General features: G+C 42.1%; 2 protein-coding genes across 6 annotated transcripts; one reads left to right on the top strand and one right to left on the bottom strand.

Annotated features, from left to right (window-relative positions):
- Window positions 1-2969: 2969 nt before the first annotated feature.
- On the bottom strand, window positions 2970-17749 carry znf646 (zinc finger protein 646). 4 transcript variants are annotated; one of them, XM_010888885.4, is made up of 5 exons: window positions 17666-17749; window positions 14734-14790; window positions 11003-13765; window positions 7343-8458; window positions 2970-7067 (listed from the first exon to the last, which is right to left on the bottom strand). In XM_010888885.4, exons 3-5 carry the CDS (start codon window positions 13579-13581, stop codon window positions 6167-6169), a joined length of 4596 nt encoding a protein of 1531 aa, XP_010887187.3. In that variant the 5' UTR covers window positions 13582-13765; window positions 14734-14790; window positions 17666-17749; the 3' UTR covers window positions 2970-6166. The 4 variants fall into 4 exon arrangements, with proteins under 4 accessions (XP_010887187.3, XP_010887186.3, XP_010887185.3 ...); XM_010888884.3 differs by lacking the exon at window positions 17666-17749 and adding an exon at window positions 17529-17656; XM_010888883.4 differs by lacking the exon at window positions 17666-17749 and adding an exon at window positions 17021-17219.
- znf668 (zinc finger protein 668) lies at window positions 16285-20694 on the top strand. 2 transcript variants are annotated; one of them, XM_010888880.4, is made up of 2 exons: window positions 16285-16362; window positions 18357-20694. In XM_010888880.4, the coding sequence occupies exons 1-2, from the start codon at window positions 16345-16347 to the stop codon at window positions 20361-20363; spliced, it is 2025 nt and encodes a 674-aa protein (XP_010887182.1). In that variant the 5' UTR covers window positions 16285-16344; the 3' UTR covers window positions 20364-20694. The 2 variants fall into 2 exon arrangements, with proteins under 2 accessions (XP_010887182.1, XP_010887183.1); XM_010888881.4 differs by lacking the exon at window positions 16285-16362 and adding an exon at window positions 17693-17811 and having other exon boundaries at window positions 18357-20690.
- The last annotated feature ends 63 nt before the right edge of the window (window positions 20695-20757 follow it).

Here is a 20757-nt window from a genome sequence, read left to right as displayed (position 1 = left end):
TTTTAGGCTTCCTATTTATTTTAGGCTTCCTATTATGTAGCTGCTGAAGGTTATAGCCAGCAAAGTTTTTGCCTGTGCTGAACCACAGGCATAATGTGTTCAGACTTTTACGGGAATCAAAAGCGGGACCGGTTATTCCGTAGCCCGCATTTCTAATCACTGTGCTGAGGGACTCACTCACTCACTCTTTAAGAGTCATTTGCTCTTCTAGGGCCAGCTCCACTTACGCTCATCTACTTCAGCAGTGTGATTTGTCTTGACTTGAGAGTAGATTTTATCTGTGAAGTAACACCTTCGCTACATTTAAACAAGACCACATTGCAATCACAATGATCATCTTCAGAAATTATTTTCAAAAGCAAGAACACAACTGAAAATGTGGAGAAAAGTTGGGGCTAGTATTGGCCTTTAAATCTGAAAACACAAGGGTTAAAGGGAAATGCAGATTTGTAGCACTTTTGTAGTTGAAATAAAAAGTATGATTATTGAATTATCCATATTTTATATTTGTGAACATATTTTAAAAGTATATTTATATTGCCCATATATTATATTAATGTACAAAATCAGCATAATGTGAAGGAAGGCAACTTTTTTAACAATATATCCCAGGTATTATATGTAAGTAGTTTAAGTCCATGTAAAGAATTCTCCACAAATTGTAATTCTGTTTAAAATAATGAGTAAAGTTAGAGTGAGTCTAACAGATCTCTCCATACTTCTGCAGCCTCTTCTTCCTCCTGACCTGGATTTGACAGAATCAAGGGAATCTCTTTGGATGACCAATCAAGTTTCTGTACAATAGACTGTACTCTGACCAAAGGGTATTATTTGAGTAGAGTTGGGACATTGTTTAATTTATTGTTCTGTTAGTAAACATGTTCATACACTCAGTATAAAGACTGTTACTGAACGGACCTCCACTTGACTGTGTTACCTTGCGCTGTCAATCGCCAGTCTTGTATGCAGCCAGAGATAACTGATGCTGTTTTCTGGAGGAAGATCATGTGATTTGGAAAGTAGCTCTTAAAGCTTTTTGCATTGATGACCTTTTAGTGGTGATCCTAATTTTAGCTTGTGTAGAATACAATAATCGAACGATTGGTAATTTGTTCAATCAATACGTAGTTTCAAAAACAGTCAAAAGTTGACAGCTTAATGCTGTTATTGTTCTAATGCTAATTTTCAGTGCTTGGACACCTCTTGGTGTCACAATACTGTAAATCTAGGTTATTACATTGAATACCAGCTACAGTACCATACTGCCTCGACTTGCCAGCAGCAGGATAACCGTGAATACAGCACATTTGTGCTTTCTGGGCCAGGTCTGACCTACTGTACTTCTATAAGACTAAAAGGTTTCTATTTGCTGGTCATATATAATAACCTCTTAGTAACGAAGTATGCAAGTGATATGTTAGATTATAAAATAACTTTTGGGCACATTTGGGCCAGTTGAATGTACTTTTTGGGCAATTTAATTCTTTTTCCATGTAGAAACTATATGCACTTATATTTATAGAGTTTGAAATTTGTAACTAATAATTTTTTTAAGAAGCAGGATGGTTTTAGGATAGTCTGGGAAAGATGTAGATGCAGAAAGTAAAAAGCATAATTGGTCATTTTCCATAATCAATTAGAGCTCTAAAAGATCTGAGTTGGTTCTCATGGTAAGATGAATTGGCTGTATTTACCTTTAAAACGATTGCTTACTGTTGTCTTCCAATTAAGAGGCAAAAGGAAAAAGCATTCAGTGAATATGAAACTACTCACAAGTATGGGAATGCTCATTTACCATGTAGTGTTGTGTGTGAACACTTCATGGGATACGTAGTGTCTGGGTTCCTACACTGTAATGATGGAAAAGTTCAAGATGGTCCAGGATTCTCCGAGGATGTTTTTATAGTTTACCTTCAACCATTCCCAGCTGGACACAGGGAATCTGTTGCGCTGTGCTCTCTCTCGTACTCTAGCGTTGAGACATTGGAGAAGATCATTTCTGGATTCTCTTTCTCACGTGCTCTAGCATTGAGACAATTGAGATTGATCAATTCTGGGGTCGCAGAATGTTTGTAACACTATTAGTCACCAACTGTTAAACCCGGAACAAATACTAGTTTAGGGGGGGGGGATCAAACCACATTGACTAGTATGTCCATGGTATTAACTAGCTAGCCCCGTTTATACTACCCTTTAACATGCGTCCTTCACCCAAATCTTGTCTGTTTAAAAGTATTATATATGGTCACTGTGAGTCACTGATTGCCTGAACCTGTCTAAAATCATGGGCGCAATCAGAATTTGGTCCAGACGAGAATCAAGGACACATTACAATCAGTTATAAACTGGGCTATTACGTACTCTGAACGCGGATGGCTGATTGATTGGTTATTTCATTTTACAGAAAACAAATTAGCAATATTAAGTAAATATAAATGGGCATGAACAAGGGCAATTTGACAAATTTTATAAAGACAACTTTTGTATCTATTTATTTATTTTGAATTAAATATTTTAAAATGTTTATCATTGTGGTCACAGATAAATGTATGGATGCAGTTGAAGGGACCCATGTAAAGTGGTTTGTAAAAACCTTGTGACATCCACTGACCAACTTCATTTGTTACTGAGCAATAACTAACATTTGTTTGTGTAGATAATCAACTGTTCTTGTCTGTTTGATTTATGTACATGGACTTTGGAAGTAATTAGTAATGTTACCAGTGAATTTATCTTTGACTTTTGTTAATAAAAACACTGCCTAAAGATGGCTATAACTGGTTTGAATGAATCTGAGCCCAAGTACAACTGTGTGTAAGAGACAGCCAGGTTTGGAACCAATTACTACTGTGGAGAAAAATCTTGGTTTGGAAAAAGGTTCAGCATAAAGTTTAGTTTAAAATGTTCAGAAGATCGGTTCCAATTTAAACCTTGAAATGGCTATGAATGAAAAGAATGACCAAAACATGTATTTTTAAGTCATTTAATTTCAACAACTGATTTGTTAAGTTTCTAATTAGCTAAGTTCATAGTCCTAACCAGGAAGTAAAAATCTACATTGCAAAGTGACAAAATATATATACAGGGTTATATAAATATGAATAAAATATTTATCAGACTTTTTGAACAGAAAAATGTAATCTAAGGTGGTGTATATGCTTTTTATGACCCGCTACACTTGTAAGTTACTCATGTAAAAAGAACCCAACCAATGTCTCACCCCAGTATTTACATAAATGTATGACACATGAAAAGAACATGGGTTGTCATCGTGGCAAAGAAGTGAGTGTAAAATAACCAGTGACACAAGAGAAGGAATTGTAGTTATCAGACTTGCCACCAAATTAAAACTAATTATCTGGCATTCCCTACCTAATACGCCATTTCATTTTCATGGGTTATAAAAATACATGGTTGCAATTTGAAGAGGAATGACCGAAAAACCACAATGTAGATACAAGATATGCAAATAACCATGGGAACAGTCAAGTTACATATTGGTAAGTCTGTCATCACAAACAAGATATTCTTAGTGTACAGTAGTTTGTTTTAAATTCAAAGGTATTTGTTGACTTTCGCTAAGTCTCAGGTTGCCTATGAGCTTTTTCATTTGAATCAGTTCACATCAAAATTGTACCTAGTGGGAAAGTTTCAATGGTTTGACACAGAAACAACAAAAGTGCAACTACAAGATGTGCACTTATTAATATGGTACCGACCAAATGAGCACTAAACACTTCAAAAATGTCAACATATTGCTTATAATATTGATAGATTGGGGAGAACTTGCATGCATCTCAACTGCCCACGTGCAATTAGAATGAGGTGTTGGGAGCTGATGCCTCACCGACAGTGTGCTCATGTTACAGGTCTAGCTACATCACTGTTAAAGATTCAATGAGGATGGATAGTGTACTATAGCAAAATGTCATAATTTCTCCTAAATAAACATATAGCTTTTAATAGCAGTTGCTGGATTGGCAAGGCTCTTTTGTGAGGTATTTCATACATCTTACCAGTCCCAGAATTATTTACAATTCATAATATATGAAATACATAGGATAAGGCATAATAAAAGCAAAGAAAAAAATTCCATGGTTGAGTCAGTTATATATTTGATATAGTACTGAATTGGCACCTATAAATGAAAGGCCCCCTGCTGTTTTAAACCTAAAGGATCTGCGCTTCCTACTTGTACCCCAAGACATTAGACATTACAGCGACTAAAAAGATGCACGTTGTAGTGCAAGATAGGCACCGTTTTCCACTTCCTACACTTGTTTCATGTAGGCATTGCAAACCAAAGATAATCCTAGATTTACTTAATTGCACATTAATGTAAAGGTTAAATGAAAACAAATTGCTTTTTCCAAAGACACCAAACCATTTCGCAAATAGTGGCGATCAACATCCGCTTCCGGATACACACTGCAGTTAACACGGTTGAGGTAAGCAACCAACTGAATATTGACCGTGTTCTCAGGTTTGAACGCTAAAGCTTGTGTTAGATAAGCGGCAAAACAAACCACTTTAGATTAATCTCCAACTTTAGGAAGTTAAAAATAATACATTATGAAACATTTCAACAGAAATGCAATAAGCACTGAAATAAGACATCAATAAATACTTTGTATTCTCAAACAGAAGAAAAGTGATCAGAGAGTAGGCCTTCACACCAGGATAATTCTACACTGGCACGCAAACATGCTGAGGAGAGCATCGGGGCAGGGAAGACCTGGGCTGCTGACATCAAAGGCGAACAACCTACACACCAATGGGGTTTCGCCCACCTGGCGGGAACTGTAACATGGCTCATAGTGAGGACTGCTACAATACCTTTTAAAGTCAAACGTATGCGTGTGGTATTTCAAGGGGTTGCAACATCTATAACATTTCTATGGGGATAATGGACGAGAAAGGCTACAAGTCCATTACACATGAACGATGCAAGGGTGAGCAATGGCACGTGTAGCAATAACAAAGTCTTACCCAATTCAGATATCAATGATTATCTACACTGCACATCAGATCTTTAAAAGGAAAAGAATATGGAAAAACCTGAGTGCTGGCAAGACAACTGTCCTTGGCTAATGCATTCCTCACTGTTGGGAGTCGCACCGATTCAAAATGCAATTACAGATTAATTGAGAAATATCCTTAAACGCTACATAGGATATTTCTTATGTGTCAAGGTAACATTCATAGAAACTGATCTATCAAAGTATGCACAAAAATATAAAATAAAAGAATGGGAATAAATTATTAAATACATCAATTTAGTGTACAAATGCACCAACCATGAACCCAAATATTATTGTCATTAGTAAAAGTACTTACTTGATTATATGATTTCAGTAAATACCTTTGATATCTTCATCTGGACAGAACAAAAATATAGGACAGATCCCTGACATTTGCAGGGCTGTCCTTATTGAAACCACATCAGAATAAGTAAATTGACCACTTGTCTCTAACCTATGGCAATACTGAGAATAGGATTCAAGGGGCAAATATACAGCCCACATATGTAAGTACAGCAGAGAAATTAACAGACAGAGGCACTAAACCCAGTAATAGATAACCAGCGGAAATATCAGAACAGAACATCTCATAAAAAGGTGATTCATCAATGTGTGAATAAAACCCATGGAGGACCTGGGCTGAAGCAGATTTCTGTTAGATCGATTCGCTTATGTTAAGTAATTGAGTGACCTCTACTTGGTGATGAGAACATTTATACAGTCACTATGTACGGATGTCCAATAGATCTTTCTCCGCTAGCAGATTCAATCACTTTGTGCACTCCATCGAAAAAAACATTCAATCCTATAAAGGTTTGACAGATACCGTCTCTGACATTTGCAGTGTCAACATCCCTGCTTGAGGTAAGCAAAACAATTATTCTTCTATTAGTCCAGAAGTACATGACCAAAACATAATCCCAAAAATTAAACGTTTCTGAGGCAGCGTTGAAGAGCTCAGCTGTAAGGCTGATGCCATCTATACCGTAGCTTTGAAGAACACCTGTTGCTTTACAATTACTGATTAGGAGCTCAGGGGGCGGGGTGAAAAACACAACAGGCGTGCCACTCTCCAAAATGGTCATCGGAGGTTCATAAACGAAAAATAAACATTGACTGTGACTCAGATATGACTCAAATGTGACTCAGAGAAAAGAGCCCATATCCAGGTCCATGAAACTGCTTGTGTCCACGTCGAAGGAGGACTCGTACGCCTGGGCACCGCTTTGGTGCATCTTCTGGTGGTGGCGCAAGTTTGACTTGCTGGAGAAGCGCTTGTCACACAGCAGGCAGGAGAAGGGCTTCTCTTTGGTGTGGATCCTCCGGTGACAGATGAGCTGGGTGGACACGCGGAAGGCCTTGCCACATTCCAGGCACTGGTAGCGCTTGGGCTCCGTGTGGATACGCCGGTGGTTTTTCAGCGCCATCAGGTTGGTGAACTCCTTCTGGCACACGGAGCAGAAGAAGGAGCCAGTCTTGTGGCTGTTCTTGTGGTTGAGGAGGGAGCCGGCGTGTCGATAGGTGCGGCCGCAGTGCTCGCACACGTGGCTCTTCTCGTCCGTACACCGCACCTCGCCGTTGTCCTGCTGGAGCTGTGGGCCGGGCATGACGCCGTGCATGTGGGCAAAAGCCGGCAGCAGCTTGGGCATGCCTTGGAGCCCCACGGTTTGGTCCAGTTCGGAGCTCCAGCCTAAGTCCTCCTCCATTGGCGTGTTCTGTTGCGGATAATGGTCCAGCGTCCGGTGGTGAAGGTCCTGGTGGTGCTGGTAGCTGGCCGGGTTGGGAAAGCTCTGGTGGCACGGGCTGCAAATCAGGGTGCGATCCTTGGAGTGAACCTCCATGTGGTTTTGCAGATGGGCGATGAGACAGAAAGTCTTGCCACAGTCTGGGCAGCAGTGGCGCTTCATCTCGGAGTGGACCTGTAGCGCAAAGGGGTCTGGGAATGTCTGGAGGCACAAGGTACAGTGGTGTAGGTTTTCGGAGTGCGTCTTTTTGTGGTTGAGCAGGGAGCCGGCATGGCGGTATGAACGTCCACACAGATCGCACCTGAAGCAGAGATATTAATTGAATTACCTGGTCATGATAAATTAATTTTAAAAAAGGTGGCTTTTTTAATTAACTGCAAAAAAAACGAGGCTTTACTTCTGCTAATGAAACATAAGTATGAGGAATAAGTTACAAAGACTAGTTACAAATCCTTACAATACTCATATAAAACGGTAATTCAACTAGAAAAACACCAATTAAATTATATCATTCCAGTAACATTCATAGAGAACAAAAATATACATAAATGACATGATTATGAGACAGTCACTCACGTGAAGCACTTGTCTGCAGACTCTCTGTTATCGGCAACTGTAGCAGAGTCATCGTGACTTCTCTGGCAGCGATGCCTCTTCAGCCCCGACTTGCCCTGGAAGCTCTTGCCACATTCTGGGCAACTGAAGTGGCTAGCCACCCTAGTGTGGACCTTCTGGTGATTATGGAGGATGCTGGCCAGCCGGAAAGCCTTCCCACACGTCAGGCAGATGTGCTTCTTCTTCTGGGTGTGGATTCGCGTGTGATTGCGTAGCGCCATGGGGTTGGAGAAGGGCTTGGAGCAAAATGTGCAGCTGAAGTGGCCGGACTTGTGGGTGTTTTTGTGATTCAGCAGACTGCCAGCGTGTCGGTAGCTGCGACTGCAGATGCTGCAGGTGAACGGCCGCTCTTCTTTTTTCAGGGCCGTACTCATTTGTCCATCGCTACCGTCTGTTGGGTTTCCCAGCGACCCGCAGGTGTGAGCGGTGAGCTGCTCAGAGGACATAAATGTCAGTCTGCACTGCTTACATTTAATGTTCTTTGCTCGTCTGCGACCTCTTCCTCTTACCCCTCCGGGCGTGTCCTTTCGCAGGTGTGCACAAACGTGGATTGACAACTGCTTCTTTCCCCTAAAGGCCTTACCGCAGTCTTGACAACTATGCTTTTTAACGGAGAAGTGGATGCGTAGGTGGTTCTTCATAGCCAGTTGGTTGGAGTACGTGTTGTTACAAACAGAGCAATAGTATTCGCCTGTCTTGTGGGAGTTCTTGTGGTTGACTAGACTTCCTGCGTGCCGATAAGTCCGACCGCATTGGTCGCAGGAGTAGGGACGTGGGTCACCCCCTTCTTCTGATTTGACCCCAATCACAGATGTTGTCTGAGAACTTCCCTCAACGCAATTCTTTTTCCTGATGAGAATTGTCCGACGCTTTTTTCTTGTGGCTGTGGCGGGCTGATGGGCTGGTGCATTTAACGAGGTCATTCCTCCCTCTGACACAGTTCCATTCATCTGCATGAGGGCTTGAATCTGGTTGTTGAGCTCCTGTATTTTGGCCTGGTTCTCTTTGTGAATTCTTAAGTGGTTCAATAGCTGCTTCTGTATCTTGAATGCCTTTCCGCATTCATTGCAAGTATGTCTAGAGAAGGAGGCAAAAGAGGATTAAATTATGTTTACAAAACACCGAAAGATGAGCAAGATTTGACGTGACAACACAAAATCCATCTCCTGTAATGTAGACAATATGAATTGTATAGCGGCAATTCAGTGGGAAGTTGAGCATCCTGAAATAAAGTTGGTCATTTCTTTAAGGCGAGATATGTAGGCCATTTTTTGTGAAATGCAATGCTGTTGTATGAATGTAAACCACTCAAGAGCAGGAATGGGCTTTTCAATCCTTTTCCTGGACAACGTTGATCCTGTCCTCACCAACCCTAATCTAGTAGACCTGATTCAAATAATTTGCTGGATGAAAAGCTAAATCAGATTAGTTACAACTGGGATTGGAGTGAAAACCTAATGGACTGTAGCTCTCAAAGAAAAAATGGTTTGGCAGCCCAGGAGTTGGATGACACATCAATGCATTTCAGTCCATCATATTTCATGGCTTTTAGAAAATGCTCACAAAGCTTGTTTTTACCCTCAGCTGTTAGGAAAGTAATACATATCAAATTGAAGTGTACCGTGTCTTAGCTTCAGAAGCTTGTGCATTCACCACATGGTGCGTGCATGTCAGGGTTTCAGAATTTTACTGATGTAACTGTTTATCTTGAAAATGATATGTTCTAGCAAAAACTCTTGGAAAATATAGGCTTTAACTGTAATGAATTTCCCATACATGAACGTACTACTTTTTGATGTAGAGAAACCCCCCCCCAAATGTTAGTCCTGTTAAAATATACACACTTCATATAGTGTCATACCTGTATATTGTCTTACTTGCATGTTTTGATCAATCTTTCAGAAAAATTTTTAACAGTCAATTATTTGTGTCCACATTCAAATGGTTATGGTTTATTGTTTTTATACATGAAGAGACATTTTGCCTTTTAAAGTTTGGTGCCTGGCTACCTGTAAATATGCAATCCTGAAGTACAGTATTACACTGAAGTGCCAGAAAAACTGGTACAGACGAGCTCATACAAAATACATAGCAATGTCACCTATGCATTGGTTGCGTCTGCCAGTCCACATATAAAGCAATAGACATCTGTAGAAGCATCTAAAGCCGTTTCCGCCGTCAAGAATGTCAAGTTATCACGATTTAAGCTATTTTCAACGTGGTTTTATAGTTGGAGCACGTGAGATGGGTCATATCCTTTCCCACACTACCATTTTAAGGGTGTACCTCGAATACAAGAATTCTGGCAAAACATCTAACTTACGACAGCAGTGTGTGCGTAAAAAGACTGTGGGAGAACGTGACCAGTGTCAGCTGGCAAGAATCGTTTCACGCGATAGACCTGCAACACTGCCTCAAATAACATCTGCATTCAATGTTGGGCCCTCAGCAAACATCAGCGTGAACATTGTGCAACGTTCCCCCGGGAAATGGGCTTTAGAGGCCGACGCCCAACTTGAGTACCCCTGATGAATACTTGATATACAGCTATGGGCCTCGCCTGGGCTCGGGAACACCGCCACTGGACACCTATGACTAGAAACGAATAGCCTGGTCGGATGAGTTGTGTTTCCAACTGTTTCGGGCAGATGGACGAATCCGTATGTGGAGGAAACCCCATAAAGCCATGGATCCCGCATGTCAACAGGGCATTGCACAGGTCGGTGGGGGCTCCGTCATGGTTTGGGGTTTGTTTAGCTGGCATTCAATGGGACCACTGGTACATCTACAAACGTCTCTGACAGGTGAACACTATGTTTGCATTCTTTCTGACGAGTTACTCCAGTACTTCCGCAAGTCCATGCTCCGTCGTATTTCTGCAGTTCTGCGCTCCTGTGGGAGGCCTACCAAGTTTTAGACTGGTGTACCAGTATTATTGGCACTTCAGTGTATATTAGGCCTTCTGCTAAGGCCTAAAACATTCTAAATATTTTCTAAAACATTTGTCATCATTTAAGTAAGACAAATATCTATAACATGTATTTGCTCTGTAAATTAAGAATGTAACAATAAGTAATGATGAAAATAATATTCATGAATTGATAGTTTGTATTTAAAACAACCCGGTTACTTCGATATGGCTACGTTCTTACCAAAGACTTATAAATTGACAGAATTTTGTTTAGACTTATTAAAGTCTGTCCATTTCACGTAACTTAACATCCAAAATGTTTGTTCATAAAATGTATGCAACATGCCAATATTTTAGAAATGTGCTTTTATTGGGTTCCCATTGTTGTAATTATGCATGTAACACAGGAGCCATCCATAGATAAAAAATTTCAATATTATATTACATGTTACAAGTCAGTAAGAAATGTGCAAATCTCTTCTTTTGGGGTTAGGTCAGGGTCCAATCCCCATTGGTTAGCATTTAGGAAAATGAAATTGTAACAATGTAATGACCTAAACTTTGGTATGGAAGTTATAATTGATGTATCCCACGTTTAATACATAATTGCTTATTTGATACTAAAGGCCTACTTAACGGCAAAAAGCATGGATAGGTGTTATCAGTAGAACACAATTTCTCTCTGTATTAGGAATTAGTTTAGCAATTACCTCTTAACATCAAAGTGGGTCCTCTGATGATTCTTAAGGGCCAGTAGATTGTAGAAGCGCTTCTGGCAAACCGCGCAGCGGAATACTCCGGTTTTGTGAGACTTTTTATGGTTGAGAAGGGACCCAGCATGTCTGTATGCTCTTCCACATTGATCACACTTGTACTGGCGATCTCCGTTGTCTAAATTCTCTTTCATGTGTCCTAAGACTTTAGTGTTGACTGAGTCACCAATGTTGTTTGCAGATTCACTTTTCCTATTTGTTGTACATTGATGGGTCTCAAGATGATGGTAACTAGTGCAAAATATACCACAGTTTCCACAGATGATACTATCGACCTCCTCTTTGGGCTTAGTTTCATCACTATTGTCCACATGTACATGTTTAACATCATCTGCCTGTGCTTCGTTGTGCAGAAGCTGATGGGCAAGCAGGTCCTGCTTCTTGGCAAAACTCTCTCCGCAAGTACTGCAGATCATCAGACCTGCATCCATCTGCTGACTCTCCCCAGAGTCCTCCTCTTTCTCGGCCTCAAGTGAGGACATGGAGGAGGGACCAGAGCTTGTGGGAGTACCACGGGATTGAGTGTGACCACGAAGGTGACTCCTCAGAGCCCTCATGCTTGTGTAGCGGTTCCCGCACACCGAGCACTGATAGAGCTCCCCATCATCCTCATCATCTTCAACATCATCCTCTTCTTTGCCATCACCGCCATTAAACTGCTCCCCGTTTATGTCTCTGTTGAAGTCGTGTTCGCCAAAGTACTTTTGTTCAGGGACGCCATTCGGTCTCTGGAAAGCTACATGATCCCCTGGATTTCCTATGGTGCATTGGCCGTTAGTCTCCTGAAAGGTTAGGTTACAGTTGTAGTCATTTGACAAAGTCTCTTGCTGCTGTTGTAGGAAGGGGCATACGTGTGACTTGATCCCTGCGATGTCTGCAAACGTCTCACCACAGTCTGCGCACATGTGCCTCTCCATCAGGTGTTCATCATGAGGTAGGTGTGCAGTCCTGCCCTGGGGAAAAGCGGAGTCAAACTGATCGTGGAATAGTCCTCCCTTGTCGCGTACATCCGTGTTCTCCTGGGTGATGGACATCATACTGCTAACGTTACCATCCTGAGAGGAAAAACAGGCCTGCTGATTCTCCAGCGTCAGAGGCTCAGTAGAGAGCCAGTCTCCTTCGGAGTTGAGGTTGAAGGAAGACGGGTGGGCCTTGTGGATACGGACGTGGCTGCGGAGGGCAGCCATGTGTGGGTAAGTCTTACGGCAAATGGAACACTGGAAAATGCCAGTCTGATGAGACCGCTTGTGGTTAATGAGACTCCCTGCGTGCCGGTAGCTTTTGCCACAGATCTGGCACTTGAAGCGGCGCTCACCGTTTTCTGTAAATCTGGATTGCTCTGCCTTATTTAAATCATCAGCAGAAATCTCTGAATCCAAGACTGAGGGCTCTCCCTGAGCGTTCAAAAGGGACTCCCTACTGGAGTGGTCAGAGTATATTTGAACATTGTTGATCTGCTCCCCCTGATGATCTATTGAAGGGGCACTGTTAAGTGGCGGTGTGTAGAAGTTGGAGTCTGGAGAATGAGAGAGATTATCATCATACGAGACATGATGATCCTCAGGTAAATCTTGATTGTGCCCAAAGGACATAGAAGAAGAATTGTGCATTTGGATGTGTTCTTGGAACTCCTCATCATTAGGAAACATTACTTGACAAAGGTGGCAGAAGTGCACTGGAGCCTCCCTGTTCGGGGGTGAAAACTGCTCTGGTGTTGTGGCAGCATAAAGGACTTCCACGGAACGTTCCGGCCCACTTTTGGACTTGTTGTGGGTCCTCTGGTGGCTATGAAGGGCGGCAAGATTATTAAGCTGTTTAAAACAAATAGGACACTCAAACGTCCCTACCTGGTGAGACTTTTTATGATTTATCAAGCTTCCATGGTGTCTATATGACTTTTCACACTGATCACATCTGAAAGGCCGATCCCCTACTTCTTCAAACCCAAGGTTTTCACTGTCATTTACTGAGATGGGGATGGCCTCCTGGTGGAGGTCACTCTCAGATATACTATCCAACACAGAGTCTTGCTGCTCAGCAGGCAACACAGACTGCTCATCAAGGTCATCATTGTCCTGAATTTCATCTGTATTCTCAATGAGCGAGTAGTCCGCGTCTGCCCTTCTACCTGCTCTTCCTTTGGATTGCCTGAAGAGATGGACTTTCTCATGGGTAGCCAGCTGAGTAGCTAACCTAAAGGCCTTACCACAATCAGTGCAGGAGTACTTCTTCTGTGAGGTGTGGATGCGCAGATGGCTTTTCAGGGCCAGTGGATTTGAGAGCTTCCTGGCACATATTGGACATTGAAAAGAACCCAACTCATGTGTCTTCTTGTGGTTAACCAAGCTTCCTGCATGTCTGTAGCCCCGCCCACATTCATTGCATTTGAACTTGCGATCTTCTTCTTGCTGGAAATGACTCTCCATGTGCTCCAGAAGGCTTGGCATGTTGGAACACACTATTCCACAGTGTTTGCAAGGGAAGCCTTTGGTCCTGCCAGGCTCTTGCATAGCCATTACAGGGTAGTACTGCAAATATTTGAGCTAGACAATTGAGAGGTAAATACATCAGATCTCCAGCTCCTCTTTATCATAAGAGCCAAACAGGATGATAATAAGGATGGGATCTCATCACGTAGTACTTATCCATTAATTAATGTTTACTCTCTGGGGTAGGAAGGATGCAGGTACATCATGAGGGCTGTGGGGGGAAACAAGACAACAGATTTGAATCAATCAGAATAATGTGCAAAGTAATTTATATTATGTATCTATGACCTACTAAATGTAGGTGACTGATGCCACGCTTTGCAAAATATACCGTACATTTGTTTTTGATGAATACATTTTTGAGATTGAAAAGTCAATGTACACTTGACCAAATTACAAGTACGCAGAAAAGACAATGGAGTTGAACTGCAACATTATCTCCTAGCCATATGCCAAAATGTGTTCTATACTAAGACAGGTGAGGGAATCTCCTCAAAGAAATGTACTTTAAATTTGCTTATCATCCTTAGAATGATAGTTGATTTCTGCAGATGCATCATGATTGAATACCTTACATTTTCTTCAGACATGTTAACAAATGCTTCACTCATCTGTGTTATTCAACATGTAAGGACTGGTGTAAGAATTAGGGTTTAAACAAGAATTTAGTTTCAAATGGAAGCATAATTGAAACCAAGCAAAATCTATTTCACATGAAGTAGAGAAACATTAATGTAAACCAGACAGATGAAGATATTTTGTTGGTTGAAAACAAACCCTAGAATTAGTTATATATTTTGGAAGGACCATAGGTAAGATTGAAATATGTCTAATAAACAAGGCTCAATATCGATTTGAATTTGCAATCACGTAAAACAACATGACATAAATTACTTAAATTCATTAAGTAGCTCCCAACATGGACCAGTTTCTAGAGAGTACAGTATTTCCATCCAGCTTTACAAATAACATACGTCCCCTTTGCTAGTTACTGTACCTGTTTGAGCAGAATGTGTTCCATATGGGAAGGTATTCAATCAGTTCTAATAGAAAGGAGGCTGTTTACATTGCTGAACATTGCCAAAGAAAGTATTAACTCTAAATGGTTGGTGGCACCACCCCCTCTGAGTCAAAAGCAAACATGGATGTCAATATTTGTGCATAAACAATTTGTCCTACCTCCGTCAGGGTTAGCAGGGCGCCCAGTTGGAACAGGTATGCGATATGTCTGAAGTGCTGTTCAGAAGCATTCAAAAAGAAATTAAGCATACTTATAGTAGACATCTATAATTTGCTTTTCTGACATTTTTCATTCACATTTTAGATGTCCTTTTTTCCCAACAAATCCAAATTAAAAACCATTACTGGATATTTGTTAAAGAATCTCCCGCCATGTTTTTAAATGACCCACCAACAACGGTAGGTCAAGCACTACCTCATTAACCTGCCCATATTAATAGGTAGTGGGCAGGGATAGGCAGTATTTATTATCAAATACATATTTCAAATACAAATGAAAAAAATCCTATTTTGTATTTGAAAGGGTTGATAAAAATGGCTTCAAATTTCATATCAAAATACTTGAGTGTTTTAAAAATACTTCAAAATACCGGTGCCTACTCAGTAATTTGCCCAGACCTGTTGAGAACAGAAAATGTATCCATACCCAAAGAATGTCACGGTGAGAAAGATCTAGGCTTCCAGCTTTACATCGATTTTTCGCATAAATTGTAATACATTACACCAATTGATGTAATGTTCTAGCTAACTACTTGACCCAAGTAGCAGCCCTCACAGTTAATATTAGCTTGCTACTTTCAGTCTATGTTAAGTTTTCGTCGGTTGTGTACCAAGATATAAGATAAGGTACGAGATTGTTCCCTAATGGAAGTAGCGGTTTAGTAGGATCATGATTTTGCATACCATTGCATGAATGACTTCATGACATATAATTTATTAGTATATTTATGATTCTTCTTAAGAATTACTTGTTTGTCATTTAGGCCCTTCATTACCAAACACCACGTAACAAAATTAGGATAAAATTGAATCATTAGCAAACTGCTAGTTAAACATTAAATTGTTGATTACTTTAAAACAAACCTTCATCACAGGGATATGTGAATATTTGATCTGTTTGAACTGGTTGCATATGTCAGATGTATCGTATGACTCATTAGGCAGAGAAAAGCTGTTGCTATCAAACATTGTCTACTTGAAAGGATAGATCAAATAGGTCGATAGATGGAAGGTTTGAGAAGTTATTTCATGCTCCCTTGTAAAAGTATTTTTAGAAATGTTAATAGTTTATTTTTATACATGTTGTGGCTGCTGTATTTTGTATTTATTTGGTATATTATTTTAAGATACATTTTAATATATCTTTGCCCATCTCTAGTGGTGGGAATAAGACAGGTGTGCGCGATAAGTGAGACAACGTGAAATCTGTTTGTTTTGTAGGGAGTGGTATTTAACTTGATCTAATTGGACGCCAAACTTTATTGGGCACTGTTTATTGATGCCAGCCACCACCTTTCTATTAGAACCTAATAGTCTACCAATGAAGGACACAATATAACAGGGGTGTCAAACCGGTTCCACGGAGGGCCATGTGTCTGCAGGTCTTTGGGTTTTCCTTTAAATTGGTTCCCAGGTCAGACCTGAACAACCAGGTGGGGGTAGAAATTAACCAATTAGTGAACTAATTAATCAATCAGGTACAAGGTGAGAGCAAAAACCTGCAGACACTCGGCCCTCCGTGGAACCGGTTTGACACCTGTGCAATATAACATGGGACACGTGCAAGGGGTAAGGCAAAGGGGCGTGGCATAACTTGCAAGGTGGCTAAATGTAATACAACTAACTAGCTGCCTAAAGAAAACCCTGGTCACTTTTTCGTCTAGAAACATTGGACACCTCCTACAGTACTAACATTAAAAAAATATATCCTGTTTTGCCTATAGATATAAAATATCCTACTTTGTTTAGATTGTGAAACAAATGATACAATTCCTACTTATTTATATGCAATTCAAATGAACAAAAAACTTTTTTAATCATGGGGAAATTTTGTTTTTTATTTGGTGGGTAGATGTGTCGGAAATTACTGTAAGATGAAAGATTATGCCCAATTTAAGTTGAAGGTGGTTACAGTGCTGGCTAACCGCGTAGCACCTAGTGCTAGCTAGTGCGACAGCTAGCCGCCTACTAATAGCTCGCTGGCTAAATAGCTATGTCAATAATGTGGGTAAACAACACCTCGGTCAAAACTATGCACGGTACAAATTGCTGAATCCCAGCAGTGACATTTCATATGTACTGCTATTGAAAAGTTATGTATTTGTTTGCGAGAAATCCAATGCTAAATACAACAGCCGCTACATACCTAGCAAATAGCCTACAGACAGTGCTACAGCATCATGCTTAACGTTAGCTAAACAAACATTGCAGCAAAAAGCTTTCTTACCATCTATTTGATTAGTACATAAGCCAAACAGATTCTGTAGTTTCTGATGTATTGTATTTCAATCCTGGATCGCTCGTTTCCTCAACACACAGCTATAATTTATATTCTTAAACCACAGATCTTCTTCAATTGTCTGCTTTTTCTTCCATCCCATTCCACATACTTCCTGCTCTTGTTGCTAGGAAACAGGAAATGTGTATCACTAAAATAAGTCCGATTTCGTCGTTCTGTCATGCACACATAACTGTGCGTTGACTAAAGAACCATTAGATATATTCGTAAAATTGGCATTGAAATTCTTAGATGGGTTAGTTAGTGAATTAGAATTTTCAAATTAATTTGAAAACACAATACTAAGTACTGATACATTTGCCATCCCCAATAATCCTGTTTTATTCCAAATGTCCAATCCGTGCAACGTCAACCATTCATGCAAATGATAAAAACATTTGACAAAGCAGTCAAGAGGTTGGTATTTCATTATTTCCCATCTCAACAGTACACCTACCGCCCGTACAGTTCTTAATACAGCTTTTCACGTGGTTCTCCCATGTATTTTTACTAACTGTATAATACACTACAGTTTGTAAAATATGATAAATTAAATCCATCAAGTCGCGACCCACGCAAATGCTGCACTCTTACACGCTCGAGAATAGGGCTTTCGTCATGGTCCTAAAGCCGTCCTTCTCTGCCAACACCAATCGTAGCGCTTAACTGTAGACGCAGTTATTTGGGCTTCATATCTGGACATTTTAACTAATCCTGGATGCTTGAACAGAGATAAAAAGGTAAGCAATCTTTTTAATATTATAATACAAACTTGTTTAAAATACAGATGCGGAGCCATCCCATGGCCATGATGACCCCAGTGCGCAAATAAGCTTGTTCAGCCGGTCCTAAAGCCAGCCATTTTGAGTTTTGCACAACGTTAAAATCTCTTCAATGTCGTATTGTTTCTGGCAATATCTTGTCTGTTGATATCTGCGAATCCGTAGTGATTTAACATGTAAAACACACATTATTAAAATAATAATAATTTGACTTATTTTAAATTCGTGTTTTTCATGCAAACTTTGATAAGCGTTTAGCTTAATTGTCCCTGAGGTCCTAATGCCAGCCATTTTGAGACATAACCCCCACCCCACCCCCGTAATGTTCTCCAAAACTGTGTGAATTATATCTATTCAAATATCATTCTGCACAATATCTTAAAGGAGATAAAAAAAATATTATTGCCTTCTGATTTTTTTCTGATACGTGATTTAAAATGATATGACTAAATAGTCAATCTTCAGAGTTAATAAAGTTTTTTTTAATATTCTATTTACCTTAGTATCTCACGGATATAACTAAAAGGATGACTTCATCCCAGCCAGCCTGCCCACCACCTACCAAGCAAGACATCCCCATTGCTGAACTGAGTGAGGAGAGCAAAGAGATGGAGGAGGTAGAGGAGCCCCCTGTCAAAAAGAGAGGCAAAGGCAGACCCCCAAAGAAGTCCAAGCATTCCTTCAAATGCTCTGTCTGCCAGGAGGCGTTCAGTAGTCCTTCGGCTCTCAGGAGCCACAAGCTGTCTGCCCACGGTAAGGAGCGTTCGGACCTCAAGCAGCACACGTGCTCTCAGTGCAGCAAAACGTTCCCCAGCAGAGCCCAGCTGTCCAAGCACCAGCGCTCTCACTCTGCCCAGCGGCCTTTTCAGTGCGATCAGTGTCACAAGGCTTACAAGACTCCGACGGAGCTGCGCAACCACAGCCGCTCCCACACGGGGGAGAAGCCGTTCGTCTGCACGGAGTGCGGGAAGGCCTTCATGCAGGCCATATGCCTCCGCATTCACATGACGCAGCACAGCGGCGAGCGGCCGTATTCTTGCCCTAATTGTGCCAAGAACTACCCTACCCTGTCCAAGCTGAAGGTGCACCTGCGCTCTCACACGGGGGAGAAGCCCTACCTCTGTGCTGAGTGCGGGAAGAGCTTCGCCGACCCCTCTGTGTACCGGAAGCACAGGCGCAACCACCAGGGCCACCGGCCCTACTCCTGTGACCAGTGCGGTAAGACGTACACCGAGCTGAAAGACCTGAAGAACCACGAGCGGTCGCACACGGGAGAGAAGCCCTACCTGTGCTCAGACTGCGGCAAGGCCTTCTCGCGGTCTTCTTCCTTGGCCTGCCATCTCCGCATCCACTCGCAGAGCAAGCCCTACCAGTGCGATCAGTGCGGCAAAGGCTTCACTCAGCTCAGCTCGTATCAGTCTCACCTGCGCACCCACTCCGGCGAGAAGCCCTTCCTGTGCCCCCAGTGCGGTAAGATGTTCTCTGATCCGTCGAGCTTCCGTCGGCACCAGAGGGCCCATGTGGGATTCAAGCCCTACCCCTGTGACAAGTGCCCCAAGAGGTTCAGGCAGCCCGCCGACCTGGCCGTGCATCAGCGGGTGCACTCGGGGCAGCGTCCCTACAAGTGCCAGAGCTGCGACAAGGCCTTTGTGGCGTCGTGGGACCTTCGACGCCACATGCTGGTCCACACGGGCCTGCGGCCGTTCTCCTGCGCCGAGTGCGGCAAGTCGTTCGCCGAGCGCTCCAGCCTCAACAAGCACCGCCGGGTGCACTCGGGGGAGCGCCCGTTCAAATGTGACCTGTGCTTCAAGTCGTTCGTGGTCTCTTCCAGCCTCCGGAAGCACGAGCGCACCCACCTGGCCGACAGGCCCATGCCCCACCCGCAGCAGGCGGTGCCCGAGACGGTAGCGGCTGTCTTCCCCGCCCACACCTCCCTCCCCCAGTTCTCCTGCTCGCACTGTGACGTCACCTTCGGAACGTGGGAGGAGGTTCAGGCCCATGAGCGGCTCCACGACGCCTCCCCCACTTCCAGCACCGTGGCCCCCCTGCCCGCCGGCCCGCACGCCTGCGTCATCTGCCAGGAGGAGTTTGTGCTGCTGTCGGACCTGCAGGCGCACGAGAAGCTGCACCCGGAGCTGCGGCCACACATCTGTGACAGCTGCTGCAAAGGTTTTGTCAACAAAGCCGGGCTACGGAAACACCAGCGGATCCACTCGACCAACCGCAGCCACATCTGCCCCCACTGCAGCAAAGCCTTCCTTTTTGCCGGCTACCTCCGCAAGCACCTGCGCACACACCGTGACCCTCTGCCCACCTCCCCGCTCACTGACTCACACGGAGCACACGAGGAACTCCTTTCCTCGCCTCATCCACCTCCAGCCATCGACGTTTCCTCATCCGCTCTAGAACCTGGTTCCATTTGTCTAACTATTCCGGTGACTATCCCTGTAACAGTTCCTGTGACTTTTCAGACCACACCTATGTTTATTGACAAGGAAGATGTACTCTGAAAATAGTTTTTTGGTTGGAAGGAATTATTACTCAACTACCAGAGGGGCCTTGAATATCTTGTGCTTCGAATACATTTTATTTGAAGCCCCAGCAGTAATAAACAAGAAAAATGATGTGCATATAAAAAAGCAAACAAAATGAGGGGTAAAATAAAAGAAGTACAGATGTCACAAAACAGAATGAATAACTGAAATCATGTTTATTATTATTTCAAACCTGGCATCAGTCATCAAGTTTCAAATGTCATTTTCATGATTTGTTCATAATAACATGTATACATTGTGTTAACTACTAGTCATGCTTTTACAGTAAAGTCATTTCTGTCCAAGCATAGGCTATAACATTAAATCATAAGTTATATTGTCATATTTATTTCGATGGAATACAACAGTA

Source organism: Esox lucius, chromosome 5 (assembly GCF_011004845.1).
Source record: "Esox lucius isolate fEsoLuc1 chromosome 5, fEsoLuc1.pri, whole genome shotgun sequence".
Taxonomy (NCBI): Eukaryota; Metazoa; Chordata; class Actinopteri; order Esociformes; family Esocidae; genus Esox; species Esox lucius.
This window is presented reverse-complemented; position numbering and strand designations above follow the sequence as displayed.